Raw genomic sequence first — 13,830 nt, 5'->3', positions numbered from 1 at the left:
GAGGAGGCTACACCATCACAATGGAATTTTATAATATTGCCCTGGTATTCAAAGTGATTGGTATATTCTTCTCTGATGTGCATAACGATCTTAGATTTTTGTTGCTAGCAGGTGTTAAGATTAAATCACTTAGTAAAATCTGGAATACATTTAGCAAGATTCAAACCCTGTAGGACAGCAGTAGCCAACTGGGTTCGAGTACAGTCCAACAGCTTCATAATGACTTGGTACCAGTCCATATATAAGCAAATTGACAAATTTATGATTTGTGAGTTAACAATGCATGATTAATACAAGAACTTTTTTTATTCAAGTCTTAGATTGTGCACTTACGAATTATTGTATGTTTTGACAACATTAGCAGAGGGAAAGTTAGCCTGGACACCAGATCAATACGACGGTTATAATCAGAGTCAAACAGCATAGAAGCAGGCCTTTTGGCCTACCATGACTATACTGACCATCAAGCACCTCTCTCTACTAATTCCATTTACCAGCACTTGCTCCATAGCCTCCTTATGCTTTGATGATTCAGCATTTGTGCAGATGTTTCTAAAGTTTTCTATTCATTGGCGCAATACTCTTTCAGTAATGGTTCTTCAAATCAACCCCACCTGCAAGACTGCACTCACTTAATATTTACTATAGGCACAGCTGAGACTAAATGCTAAAATCCTAGAGTGGGGATAAATTCTCAGAGTGAAAATAGAAGCATTTACAATTATTCCAATTATAATTTCAGATTTGTCCACAATTACTGAGCACCTGCATTCTCTTTCTAGAAATGGTTTAAGCCAATTGAGCATTCATCCTTGAAACAGAAAAAAAGTTTGCAATCCAATCAAACATTCAAAGACATTAGCTGAAAATAATCCAGTTAAAATATTCCATGCTATAATTTTACTGATGTTTATAATAGCACAACACAAAATGAACAATGCAAAAACAAACCTTGGATGGTGGTTCATTTGTTGCTATGTTGTTTGATATAGCTGGTAACCTAAAAAAAAAATATTAATTAGGGATGTGCTTTTAAGATAGCTAAATAATATTACTGATCAAGACTTCTCACTGCAGTGTCAGCTTAGGTTCAGCCTAGAATGGGGCTTTTAACAGAGGACCTCCTGATTCACAGTTAAAAACATTACCAACTGGACCATGGCAGAATTTAGAAGAATTCTTATTTCCATGGTTAAATGATGTGCAAGATCTCAATTATTGTCCCAAATTGGAGATTAAAGGAAGGTGGGAGGGGTGTAATAAGCATTAAGATGTTCTAATCTGCTTCAATCCATCCAATTAAAAGTTACAAACATACCAAGTTTTAATGTCCCAGATGGCAACTTAAATTCGATGCGAATGCCAGGGAAGGTGAGCCAAGCATATACAATTTGGAACTAGCAATTTCCAAAAGCTAGAATAATGTGCCTTCCTATAGCACTTTTCAGACCTTTAATAAAGTAATTAAAAAGCTTTACTTTAAAAAAAAATCATTGTGAAGGCATATTTCAAATACATTCACAAAAAGTGAAATATATTCTATCTGAAGTGCTATTTCAGACTGCACGGTATTTTTACTCAAATTCATACTCATCTATCCTGGACATTCATGTTCTTATCTATGTATTCAAGTTTATAACAGTCCTCAAGTATTAAAGCCCTATTAAAATTACAGCAACCTTCATACCCATAATCAATGGTAAACAATTCCTACTTCAGCTATTGGCAACCTTTGACAAATTACACTGTGCTTTTCAAAATGATCTCCTTCATTACCCAACTGGTGAATCACCACACAGTTGGTTTGTATTTATTTATCCAGCTGTACCCAGAAAAATACGTGTACTGAAAGCCTCATCCTCACCTTCATTATCTTATGATGGCCATTCCAATGGTCTCCTGGTAGATCTCTACATAAATTTAAGGAGATTTCAAAACATTGTTACCTGCATGTTGAAGGTTGGCTCCTACCCATTTTTCAAAACCATCCCTGGTAACACTGGTAATCACCAATTTTCTCTGGACCTGTATCCCACTCAAATCCTCCAGTTTTTCAGCTCTGGTCTTCTTAAGTGACAACTGTGGTTTCAACTGCACAGACTCAAAGTTCCTAAATCTCTCACTCTGCTTAAAATCAAGCTCCACTCAAAACTCTTGATCACTTTAATACATCAGTATTAAATTTTATTATTGTTTCTCTGTATTATCTTGGTAATTTTCATTACATTGAGATCGGAGGTAAATAATTGAAAACATAATGAAGTTCCCAGAATTGTTGGTGATTTTTATGTGCAAATGTGATTTGTAACTTATTCTAGGATACCGACAAAAGGCTGTTAATGGAAGTGTAAAGGACAATATTTTATTATTACACTAATTGAACAAAACTAACAGAACCAAAATCTCATATTGTAAAGTAAAAGAACACACAGTTAACTTAAAATGAGTTAATTTCTCTTTCATCCTTACACTCAGATACTCACTCCAAGAATTTGAAGAGCTCCACACTTAGATCCATGGGAATATAATCTGACAGCAAACCATGAGCATATCGCAGATAATCCTCTAGAAAAAAAATCCAATATTCACATAAAGAAATCAAAATATGATGCCTCAACACAAGGAGCAATTGTGGGAATAAATTAGCTTATTGGTCAGTTTAAGTTAGCAGAAATATTTGGCTTTTGCTACCAATTTAAATAACAGCCAGTGTTCTCTTTTAAGTATTTAACAAAAATAAAATAAGTTCATACATCTGGCAGGAAAGAAAATGCTCATTACTGTATATGCACATTCTGGGGCACAGGGAAACACCAGAACACTGAAAAATCAGGATGCGGGATGTGCCAACATCAACTGGAGATTCAGAATCTGAGTTTCACAGGAGGCCAAATGCAGTAAGAACAATGTCATCAATGAGTTTAAAAGAAAATGAAATTGTAAAATAGATCAAAATATTGCATGTATTTCAAATGTGCCATAAACAAATCAAATGTTTTTAACCTTCACAAGATCGTATGCGAATTTTATATCAGCATTTTTTTTTTAACCAGATAGTAGCTCTTTTAGAAAATAAGAGAAAAACAGAAAAATGAACAATGGCAAAGTTTAGAGAGTGGATGGGATCAGAGAACAAGTTGGCTCAATATGTCCCACCGTAAACCTCTGAGGGGGAAAAGAAATTGAGCAAATCATTCAGGGTTTTCCCCAAACAGAAGTCCTGGAGAAATAATGGAATCCAGAACACAGGCATTCATGTCTAGAGATTATTAATACTACACAAGGAGCAGTTATGACCTACAAAAAGCAATATCCTGGGCAAGGTGGAGAATGGAAACAATGAAAGATACCCGACAACCATGGCAGGGTCCAAATGACACAACCTGCTACAAAACCAAATCAGGTGCAGTAGGAGACAGCAAAGCTTCACTCCCAGATGAACTCAATGCCTTCTGAGCTCAATTTGACCTCCAGAACAAGGAAGAACCACGGTGCTCCTCCGTGTCCCTGATTATCTCTCGTCAGTATCAGAGGATGGAGTGCAGGCTGCTTTCAGGAGAGTGGATCCAAGGAAAGCATCCAGTGCGGATGGAGTACCTGGCAAGAACAGGAAGCCTGAGCTGACCAACTTCACAATGGATAGCTTCAACAAGGGGAGGAGTCACGTGATGGAGTAGTGGCCGGACGGTGAACTCCAGCCCTCTCCAGAAAAGTCGGAAAAAACAAAGGAAAACACAAAGGCACAAAAATAAAAATTAAAGTAAAGTGAGTATAAAGGTGGAAAGAAGATGGCGACGAAAAAAGAAAAATCGAAACCAACGGTAAGAAGAGAGGAAGAGGAGACAACGGAAGAAGAAGGAGAAGGCCTTACCTGTTCGAAGAGGCCCGCGGTGGAGAGAGAAACCCGCTCCCTCAGGTCGGTAGAAAGTGGACTACAAAAATGGCTCGCTGAGCCGAGTAAAAGTGCGCAACCGCGCATGCGCGAGGAGTCGCACATGCGAAAAAACACACCGACGGGAGGGGTGACCAGCTGGGGAGTCGATCTCCACAGCCGGCAATGACAGCTGCAGAACACCTGCAGCAAGAGGAGAACATAGAAGACAACGAAAACAAGAAAGAAGAGAAGAAAAGGACAACAAAGAAACAACAGATGGCCAACCCAGAGGAAGAAGAGGAGGAAGAGGAAGAGTACAGTGAAATAGAAGAAGAAGGGAAAGGCAAGATAAAGGAGGTACTTTCTCTTATTAAAGAATACATGGAGTCATTTAAAGAATGGCAAGCGCAAGAATTTAATGATTTAAGAAGAAGAATAAACAATACAGAAGAGAAAATGAATAAAATAGATATGACCTTATCAGAAATGGGAAAAAGAATGGAAAAGGTGGAAGAACGAGAAGCAGCAGTAGAAATGGAGGTAGAGGACTTAAAAAAGAAATTAGAGGAATCTAATAAAAAAGTTAAAGAGTCACAAGAGCTGTTAGCTCAGAAAATAGATATAATGGAAAATTATAACGGATAGCTTCAACATCTCACTCCCCCAGAGCTTGGTTGCTGGCACTGTTAAGGCTTGCACTAACTGCTATGTCAACTTGAGTTCAAGTCTTCATTTAGAAGAAGAAACTGCCATACCAACGTCAATGAGAAAAAAAATAAGCTGGAAAATTCTCAAGTTATCCAGATGCCTAGGCACCAATGTCAGGAATTTTTTTTTGAGAACCCAGAAGGGGTATTCTTAGTAATGAGTTAAAAATAAGCCTGAGAATGATATTGCTGAAATAAATTTCAACATTTTCTCACAGATGTCTTTTCACTTTGCTCTTTCCCATCAGACTCTAAAGGTGAACTATTTAAGCTGTATTCCAAAAAAGACTTGCTTTCTAAATACTGATTTATATCCAGTAACCCAGTCACACATGGACTTCTCCAGTATTAGTTTGGATATGACTTCACACTTCATAAGCACATAGAAAACTTCAAATACTACTCCCCGCCGCCCCAATATGTATGCACTTCCCCCCCCTTCTCCATGAGAATAGATGGGGTACATGAACCTAAATTACAGAAATGGAAGGCCTCAGCTCTTCTTCCAACCCCTACAGTTGAGCAGATGTATCATACAAGTAGCATTCATGTGGTGCAGCAAGGCAGCTACAATTTTATAAGCATTTACTTGACAAAGGAGTCAAATCTCTGATTGGGTCAGTACAATGCAATAAAGAAGATGTAATTTCAGGGTGCCCTCAAAACTGTTCAGACCCAACCATCACAGATAAAACAGAAAGGTTGTGAATCACTGTTGCTTTATATGCTATTGACTTGATGTAACTGAGGTTTTGATTTTTAAACACTTCCTCAAACAACCACAGTTGTGCTTGTGCACTCACGGCAATGGTGAATTTCAAGAATGATATCCACCTTGACTGATCACTTTCCATATCAAAGCTTGCAGTGAATATTTAGTGTATATGGGAGGTGCAGCATTGTACATCGAGGTGAAGACAATGGAAGACTCTCCTGTTTAGTACAAGACTTAATCTTCCAAATGCTTCAGCAAACGATGACAAGAATTAAGCCTCCCAGTACACACATACACAAATGGGGTCTGTGTACTGCAGCTCAGTGAACAAGGATGAAGTGATCAAGTTCCACAAGCCATGCACATTGAATGGTTTACCATTTATTCAGTGATTAATTAGCTCCACTCCAGCTGTAAACTTGTTGGATGTGAGATGCAATTTGGAGGTAAGAAAGATTAGAGGTATGAAAAAGTTGTACAGTCTAGCTTGTACCTGGTGGTTGACCCATTGTTAAAATTATGGTTTATATGGCAGATGATGATCACTACCAATAACTGAAGGGCAATTAAACTGGATATGTTAGTTAAAAAATAGGCACTGGACATGGCCTCTCATTATTTGGAACTGTGCATCAATGAAGGAATCAGGATCAAAGTCTTAATATGAAATTCAGTAATTTTCTACATGATCTTATTCCCAACAAAACTTCTAGATTAAGCAAATCCATCTCAGTAAACATTTTAGTTTTATTTCACATGCATCCAGAAATAGACAGCAAGCACTTGTCTGGCTTGGGCACAGAAATGCTTTTACAGTTGGCATATGAAAAAATGCACAAAAAATTCAAGACCAAAAAGATCTTTTTTGTTGTGTGGTCCTTTTTTGTTTCCACTCTATTGAAAATATTAATTTGAATTTATACTGAATCTTTACATATCTGAGGATATCCCGAAGCAGTTAAAACATGGCAACAGCAGTTTGGCACATCAAGAGGATGGTCATTTTTAACTTGCTGTACAACAAATAGCTCTCATTGCATTTTATCCTCCAAGTTCTTTTTCTACCATTTACCCAATCTTGAAACTGGCATGTTTACTATTTCAACCACTAATCTGGTCATATACTCCAGCTAATGAGGCCTAAATTACAACTTCTGTGCCTCTACCAATACTTCATTATCATATTCCAGAATCTCTCATTGAGCTCTGTGACTTTGTTTATCCAAACTTAGGTAACCACTCTTTAAAATCTATTTTATTATTTCATAAAACATGTCATTCTCAACCATATCCTTCACTTTTGTAAAGATCAACACAAAGCTCTCGGTTCTGCCAGGTCTTAATCCATTAAACAATGGTTATTAAAATCAGCCTATATCAAAACAGCAAGATTTAACTATGGGGAATGGTAAACAAAAATGTTCCATCATTGGAATGTAATACTACATTTAGAATACTTTTGTCTAACATAAGGCAGGGAATTGCCACTTTGTCCAGAGTCCTCATAGAAACCTACAGCACCTGGTGTTCCTAGGAAGTCTCCCCTCCAAATTCTGACCAGTCGTGAGCCTGCTTAGCTTCCGAGCTCAGACAATCTCAGGCATATTCAGGCTATTAGGTGCAGTTAGATGCTAGTTTTCCAGTTGCTTGAGACTCACTCTTACAATCCCCAAGAACATATAAACCTTAAGGCATTTTACTTTATTTTCAGTCATATTTAACTGTTGCTGGATTTGCAGGTTCCTTCCTCTCTAAAGAGCTGCCTGAAAGACTAACAATAATGTTATAGATAATTACCCCCCCTCCAAAGTTTACTTAATAATATACTAACAATGATAAAGACTCTTACTAAGCAAGGAGAAGGAGACACTTTTAAGAGAATCACAAGGGCGAGTGGCATCAACTGGTGATGCCATTTTATTCAAACAGCTGCTATGAGCAAAGCATGACAAGGCACTCCGTTGGCTGAATATTTGTTCCCATCTTCAAACGTTTGTGTTCACAAGTTATAGAAGCAAAAGTAGGCATATTGGCTGAGTCTGCTCTGTCAATCTAATCACCAAGCCCTATTCCACAGCTTTAACCCGTAACCCTTGATGCCCTGACTAATCAAATACCTGTCAATCTCCATCTTAAATACACCCAATGACCTTGGTTCCACAACCACCTGTTGTGAATCCACAGATTCACAACCCTCTGATTAAAGAATTTTTCCAGATCTCTATTTTAAATTGTGTTCTCTTGTCCTAGACTTCCCTACTGTGGGAAGCATCCTTTCTACATCTATTCTGTACAAGCCTTTCAGCATTAGAAATGCCTCTATGAGGTTCCCCCTCATCCTTCTGCCCTCAGAGTACAGTCCAAGAGCTGACAAGCATTCCTCATTTGCTAACCCTTTCATTTCTGATACAATTGTAGTAAATCTTCTCTGAACCCTCTCTAACACCAGTACGCCTTTTCTGAAGTAAGGCACCCAAAGTGTACACAGTACAAGTGAGGTCTCACCAGTGCCTTATAGAGTTTCAACATTGCATCCCTGCTCTTATATGCAATTCTTCTTCACCATCAACTCAACCTGGAGGTTAACCTTCAGGGTATCTTGCCGTCCTTTACACCTCCAAATTTTGATTTCCCCCTCCCTCCATCTAAATGATAGACTGCCCATCTATTTCTTCTACCAAAGTGTACGACTGTATACTTTCCAACATTGTATATCATCTGCCACCTCTTTACCCATTCTTTCACTGCAGCCTTTCTGTCTCCTCAGCTCCACCCGCCCAACCGTCCATTTTGGTATCATCCACAAAGTTGGCACGAAAATGAACTGGGTGGCCACTGGGAGATCCACTCTATTGTGGCGGCCAGAGCCAAGGTGCTCAACAAAGAGATCTCCCAGGCTGCCTCCAGTCTCTCAAATGTAGAAAAGACCACAAAGGGAGCACTGGATACCATAGGTGACCCCTGCAGATTCACAAGTGTTGCTTCATTTGTAAAGATTGTTTGGAGCCCCGACTGGTGAAGGAGAAGTTGTGGGCTCAAGTGGAGCACCTCCTGAAGTCACAGGGGTAAGTGCCAAGAGAGCAATTAATGGAAAGGGATGTGGATGAGGGAATCACAGAGGGAGTGATCCCTGTGGAAGGCAGAGGGAAGGAGAATGGAAAATGCGTCTGGTGGTGGGATCACTTAATAGGTGGTGGAAATAGTGGTGTATACGGAGGTTGGTGTGGTGGTAAGGATGAGGGGAACCCTGTTCTTTTGCAGGTGGTGGCAGAGTGAGCCAGGGTAGATATGCAGGTGAGGTCAGAGTTGATGGTGGAAGAGGGGAAGCCACATTGTTTGAAGGATGACACCTCAAATGACCTGGCATGGAAAATCTTGTCCTGGGAACAGATGGGACAGAAATTGAGAAAGAAATGGAATCTTTACAAGGGGACAGGCTGTGAAGACATGATGTCAAGGTAGCTGTGGGAGTTGGTTGGCTTGCAGATGTCTGTCGAGAGTTTGTCTCCCAAGGTGGAGACAGAGAGAGATTGAGAAAGGGGAGGGTGTAGCCAGAGATGGACCAAGTGAATTTGAGATTGGGGTATAAGTTGGTAGCAAAATGAATAAAGTTGACAAGCTCATCATGAATGCATGAGACAGCACCAAAGTAGTCATCGATAAGGCAGAGGAAGAGCTGAGGAACCTTGTCTGTGTACCTTGTAGCATGGATTACTGTTTCTAACAAAAAGACAGGCATCGCTGGAGCCCATGTACTCATGGCTATCCCCTCAACTTCCTGAAAGTGGGATGAGTCAAAGGAAAAATTATTGAGGATGAGGTCTATTTCTGCCACCCAGAGAGTGGTGGTGATGGTGAAGAGGGACTGGTTGGGTCTGTGGTCAAGAAAGAAACAAAGGGCTTTGAGGCCTTCAGTATGGGAGATGAAGGTGTATAGTCATTGGATGTCCATGGTAAAGATGAAGCAGTCAAGTTCAGGGAACTGGAAGTTGTTGAAGATATGGGCATACAAAGTATCCTGGATGTAGGTGGGCAAGGATTAGATCGGTGTGGGGGGGGGAAACAAAACAGAGTTGAGTAAGTGGATACCAGTTCAGTGGGGCAGGAGCATGCAGAAAGGATGGGTCTGCAGGACAATTGGGTTTGTGTATCTTGGATAGGAGGTAGAAACGGGCAGTATAAGGGAGATGACCAAAGTTTCTAGATAACGTGTGATATAGTTGTTTGATAAATTTTGGTGGGGTCAAATTGGAGGGGTAAGTGAGAGATGTCTGAGAGCTGTCATCTGGCTTTAGCCAGATAGGTCAATGAGATGTCCAGGAGGAGGCAATGGCCCTGCCTGAATAGATATCTGTCAATAAGCTATGGAGGTAATGCTTAATTGAAAGGAAGTGTCTCGGATGGATGTTTAACTCACACACTCACAATAAAGAGTGCTGCCTTTAAGCCAAACTGATCTTCAATTCCAGAAGCAGCCTTTAAGGTATGCCAGGGGTCCTGGGTCAATCCCAATCATATGATGAGTTTGCATGTTGTCACCATGACTACAAAAGTCTTGCTTTCTCTTCTCCTCTCCCTTCCTCCCCCCACAATTGCTTTGGTACCTCAATTAATTGATTACTCTAAATTACCCCAATTGTATATGTGTAGGAGAGATAGATAGAGAGAAGTAAGTGGAGCAATAGATTTGATTAGATGGCTCCGAGGGATTGAGGTAAATAGGTTGATGATACAGTATGCAGTATGCAGAATTCAAGCAACTGGCAAAAAAAAATCAGTGAAAATAATTTAAAAAAAAGAATAAATTAATACTTAAAAAATACACATTTAAATTATAAAAGTAAATATTTTCTGAAGTAACACATAAACCTTTGGTGAAGATGGAACAAATATTCAGCCAGTGGAGGGCCTTGGTCGTGCTTTGCTCTTAGCACCAGTTTGAATAATGTTGCATGAAGCAGCAATGGCATCACCCAGGATGAAAAGCTGGTTGATGCTGCTTGCTGTTGGCATGGCTCCATTTAAGTGGCTCCTTATCTCTGCTTAGTAAGATTCGCCCCAGTCAGAGGCTTTATCTGTAAACTTGGGGGAGGGGAGGTTAATTATCTATATTATGGTTTGCCTGTCGGGTAGTTCAGTGGAAGGAGAGGAACCTGCAGATGCAGTGACGATTAAATGTTTTTAAAGAAAGTGACTGAAATTAAAGTATTAAGCTTTAAGGTTTATATACTTATACAAGTTTGTTCAGTGCAAGTACAGTATAGTATTTTTGCCTTTGAAAATGCTCATTCTTTATGCTAGTTAGGCATTGTAAGAATAAATATCAAATACACTTAACCAACCAGTACCTAACAATCCCCATAGGTGCCAGATACCAGGGGTTTTACTGTAACTTGAAATGCAGTCATATAGAAATCACTTTCTATGCATTTGCATGTTAGGTTAATAGAAAACATCTTGCATACATTGTAATTCCTATACATATTTACTTCAATATCCACCATCATGTAGTTTTTCTTTTGTCAAGATGGGAATTTTGGCATTTCTTTATCAAACAGGGCAATGCAGAATCTTTGCGTCAAACAAATGGAGAAGGTACTTTGACTTTAGAAAAGTTGCTATGAACCTTGTGGATCTTCAGCCAGATTCCTTATATTGGATGGCTTTGTTTCTTTGCCCTAAGGGAGCTTTTCATTCTTGGTTAGACTTGTTTGGAATAATTAAGCAAATTGGTTGACAGAACTTCAATGACAGATCCTCTCTATGGGCAATAGTGCTGATACTGTCATGGCCAAGTTCAGCATTTCTACTCAAATCATGCATTTTAGCAGATAACCTAAAAGCAATAACCAAGTAAATCACACCAATCAAATAACCTACTAATAATCTGTCTTCAACAAATTTCTTTCTTTCTTTGGCTTGGCTTCGCGGACGAAGATTTATGGAGGGGGTAAAAAGTCCACGTCAGCTGCAGGCTCGTTTGTGGCTGACCAGTCCGATGCGGGACAGGCAGACACGATTGCAGCGGTTGCAAGGGAAAATTGGTTGGTTGGGGTTGGGTGTTGGGTTTTTCCTCCTTTGCCTTTTGTCAGTGAGGTGGGCTCTGCGGTCTTCTTCAAAGGAGGCTGCTGCCCGCCAAACTGTGAGGCGCCAAGATGCACGGTTTGAGGCGTTATCAGCCCACTGGCGGTGGTCAATGTGGCAGGCACCAAGAGATTTCTTTAGGCAGTCCTTGTACCTTTTCTTTGGTGCACCTCTGTCACGGTGGCCAGTGGAGAGCTCGCCATATAATACGATCTTGGGAAGGCGATGGTCCTCCATTCTGGAGACGTGACCCATCCAGCGCAGCTGGATCTTCAGCAGCGTGGACTCGATGCACATTGACAAAAATACAGACAGTGATATCACATGCCCAATTATGCACACACTAATCAGAAAGATATTTAATGACATCTGGATTCCAAATTGGCCAAGGCACTTTTAAAAATCTCATTTCAATCCAAGAAAATAGCATGCAAAATAAATACCCAAATCCATTTTGGATACAAGTCCTAACCTTCTGTTGCTTCAGTGACTGGTTTACTTCTCATCAACATACTGGACTGAACACCTCCACCGACAGAGAGACCAGTGGCTTTCAGCGCTTTTATAGTCTGCTCAGCCTATATTAAGGAACAAACACAACCAATGGAAAAAAAAATCATGATCCACAAAGTGTATTATGCAATTAAGTCTAAAAGATTAAGATGCTCTCCAAATTATTCAGTTAAATTTTTGCACATGTATGGCATCATGCACTCATGGTTTCATAAATCACTTTAAAACCATAATCTACATTAAAACATGTCAACATCTACTGATTTATGTAGTGCCTCAGATTAGGGATGACTTAATCTACAGCAGTTTTGAGGCCTGAAAGTTGTGTGACTTTAAATTGCAAATCAGCTATCACATTGTCCTGACAGAACAAGATCTTGGATCCAGTGGCAAGGGGTCCAAGTCAATTAGAGCGGGGAATGTAGCCATCATGACAAAGGCACCTAGAACACAGCTCACAGCACATTCACCATGGAGGCTGAAGGTCAGGTTCCAATCCAGAAACACAAGCAGTATATATAAAAAAAGGGACTGACCCAACATGTTAACTGTTTCTTTCTCCAGACACTGTCCAACCTGCTGAGCATCTCCAGTCTTTTCTGTTTATTTTTCTTCAGATTTTCAGCATCTACCAAAGTACAGCACTAAGAAAGTGCCACAACAAATCAAGGCCTTGACAGGCATTATAGCTGGATGCAAGATATCCAAGGCACTATTTTGAGATACAGAAGGGATGTCCTGGCTGATTAAAAAAAACTATTTACCTGGTATTATTACATTGCCATTTGAAGGACAATACAAATTGATTGTCATTTTACTACATTACCACAGTATCTGCACTTCAAAAGACTGTCCTTAGCTGTAAAGTGCTTCGGAATTTCCCAAGACACTTTAATAATATGCAAAAATACTTTTAATCTATTCACAGGAGTCTAGAAAGGGCAAATGGCAAGATGGCCAGGAAATACTGGCACCCAGAAACCTACCTTTTCTTCAAGGCAAAGTCTTGAGATGTTTTACAATCACTCAAGGCTTGAGATGTACAATCACTCAAGTAGGAAGATACGACTTTGAATTGTTTGAAAGATGGCACCTTCAACAATATAGTAATTTCTTACTACTAAATTGGGTACCCAAATTTATGGACTAAGACAAGCCAGTGTTCTCACAGAGGCCAGAATGCTACTATTCAGCTTTTATTTAACTGAAAGTCAACATTATTAAAATTAAAATCAGTGTACTCAAAGTCTGCTAGCAAATAAACTCAATACAAGTACCCTGTACTGTCAAAATTATTTACTTTCATAATAACAGAAGCAGGAATTGGGAGCCAAACACATTCACAGAAACAAATCCTAGCAGACTCAGTCTGATGTGCAAAAAAAAATCTGTCTTGTTCAATTACTGTAAATCTCAGTTCTTCGATATAATCAAAGAGAACAAGAACCAATCCTCCCCAGTGTTTCCTAAATTGTGATCATAGCAAGATCTGAAGGGGCACTGAGGAGACAGGAATTGGGAGTCAGATTGTAAATTAAAATGGAAAGAAAACCTTGTAGAACAAAAAAACAATTTCTAATTGCAGGGATTTTCAAAGTTGTCTGAGATTTCTGCAAGTGCCAACAAATTGCCAGATTCCTCACTACTGGTCAGATACTCCTAGAACACCTCCAAAATTCACGGCATGAACTTCTAACTGTAAATGGGAGGGACACAGTCCTCCTGGGAATCTATTTCGAATGCAAAAAAAAATGTAATATCACCTTCTTTTTTAGCCACACAAGGGTTTTCTTTCTGTTATACTTATAAAACTTTCGGTCACCCATTTCTGAGGGAAAAAAAGACAAAACAAGACTAAATGAAATTATGAGTCCATGTCAGGGATAACAAAAGAAACAAATATACAAAAGTATCCTGGCAAAAGAAGCTGGCAGAAA

At 39.5% G+C, this 13,830-nt stretch overlaps 1 protein-coding gene across 2 annotated transcripts in view; it reads right to left on the bottom strand.

Moving 5' to 3' along the window:
- rnaseh2b (ribonuclease H2, subunit B) overlaps positions 1 to 13,830 on the bottom strand; it is a 47,403-nt gene that overhangs the window by 11,695 nt on the left and 21,878 nt on the right. For both annotated transcript variants that reach the window (XM_069889728.1, XM_069889727.1), the window contains exons 6-9: positions 13,657 to 13,721; positions 11,853 to 11,958; positions 2,484 to 2,565; positions 952 to 1,000 (exon numbers count right to left, since the gene is read on the bottom strand). In XM_069889728.1, the coding sequence (XP_069745829.1) occupies positions 952 to 1,000; positions 2,484 to 2,565; positions 11,853 to 11,958; positions 13,657 to 13,721 (302 nt within the window). The remainder of the gene's footprint in view (positions 1 to 951; positions 1,001 to 2,483; positions 2,566 to 11,852; positions 11,959 to 13,656; positions 13,722 to 13,830) is intronic.

The sequence above is a fragment of the Narcine bancroftii genome, chromosome 7 (assembly GCF_036971445.1).
Source record: "Narcine bancroftii isolate sNarBan1 chromosome 7, sNarBan1.hap1, whole genome shotgun sequence".
Taxonomy (NCBI): domain Eukaryota; kingdom Metazoa; phylum Chordata; class Chondrichthyes; order Torpediniformes; family Narcinidae; genus Narcine; species Narcine bancroftii.
This window is presented reverse-complemented; position numbering and strand designations above follow the sequence as displayed.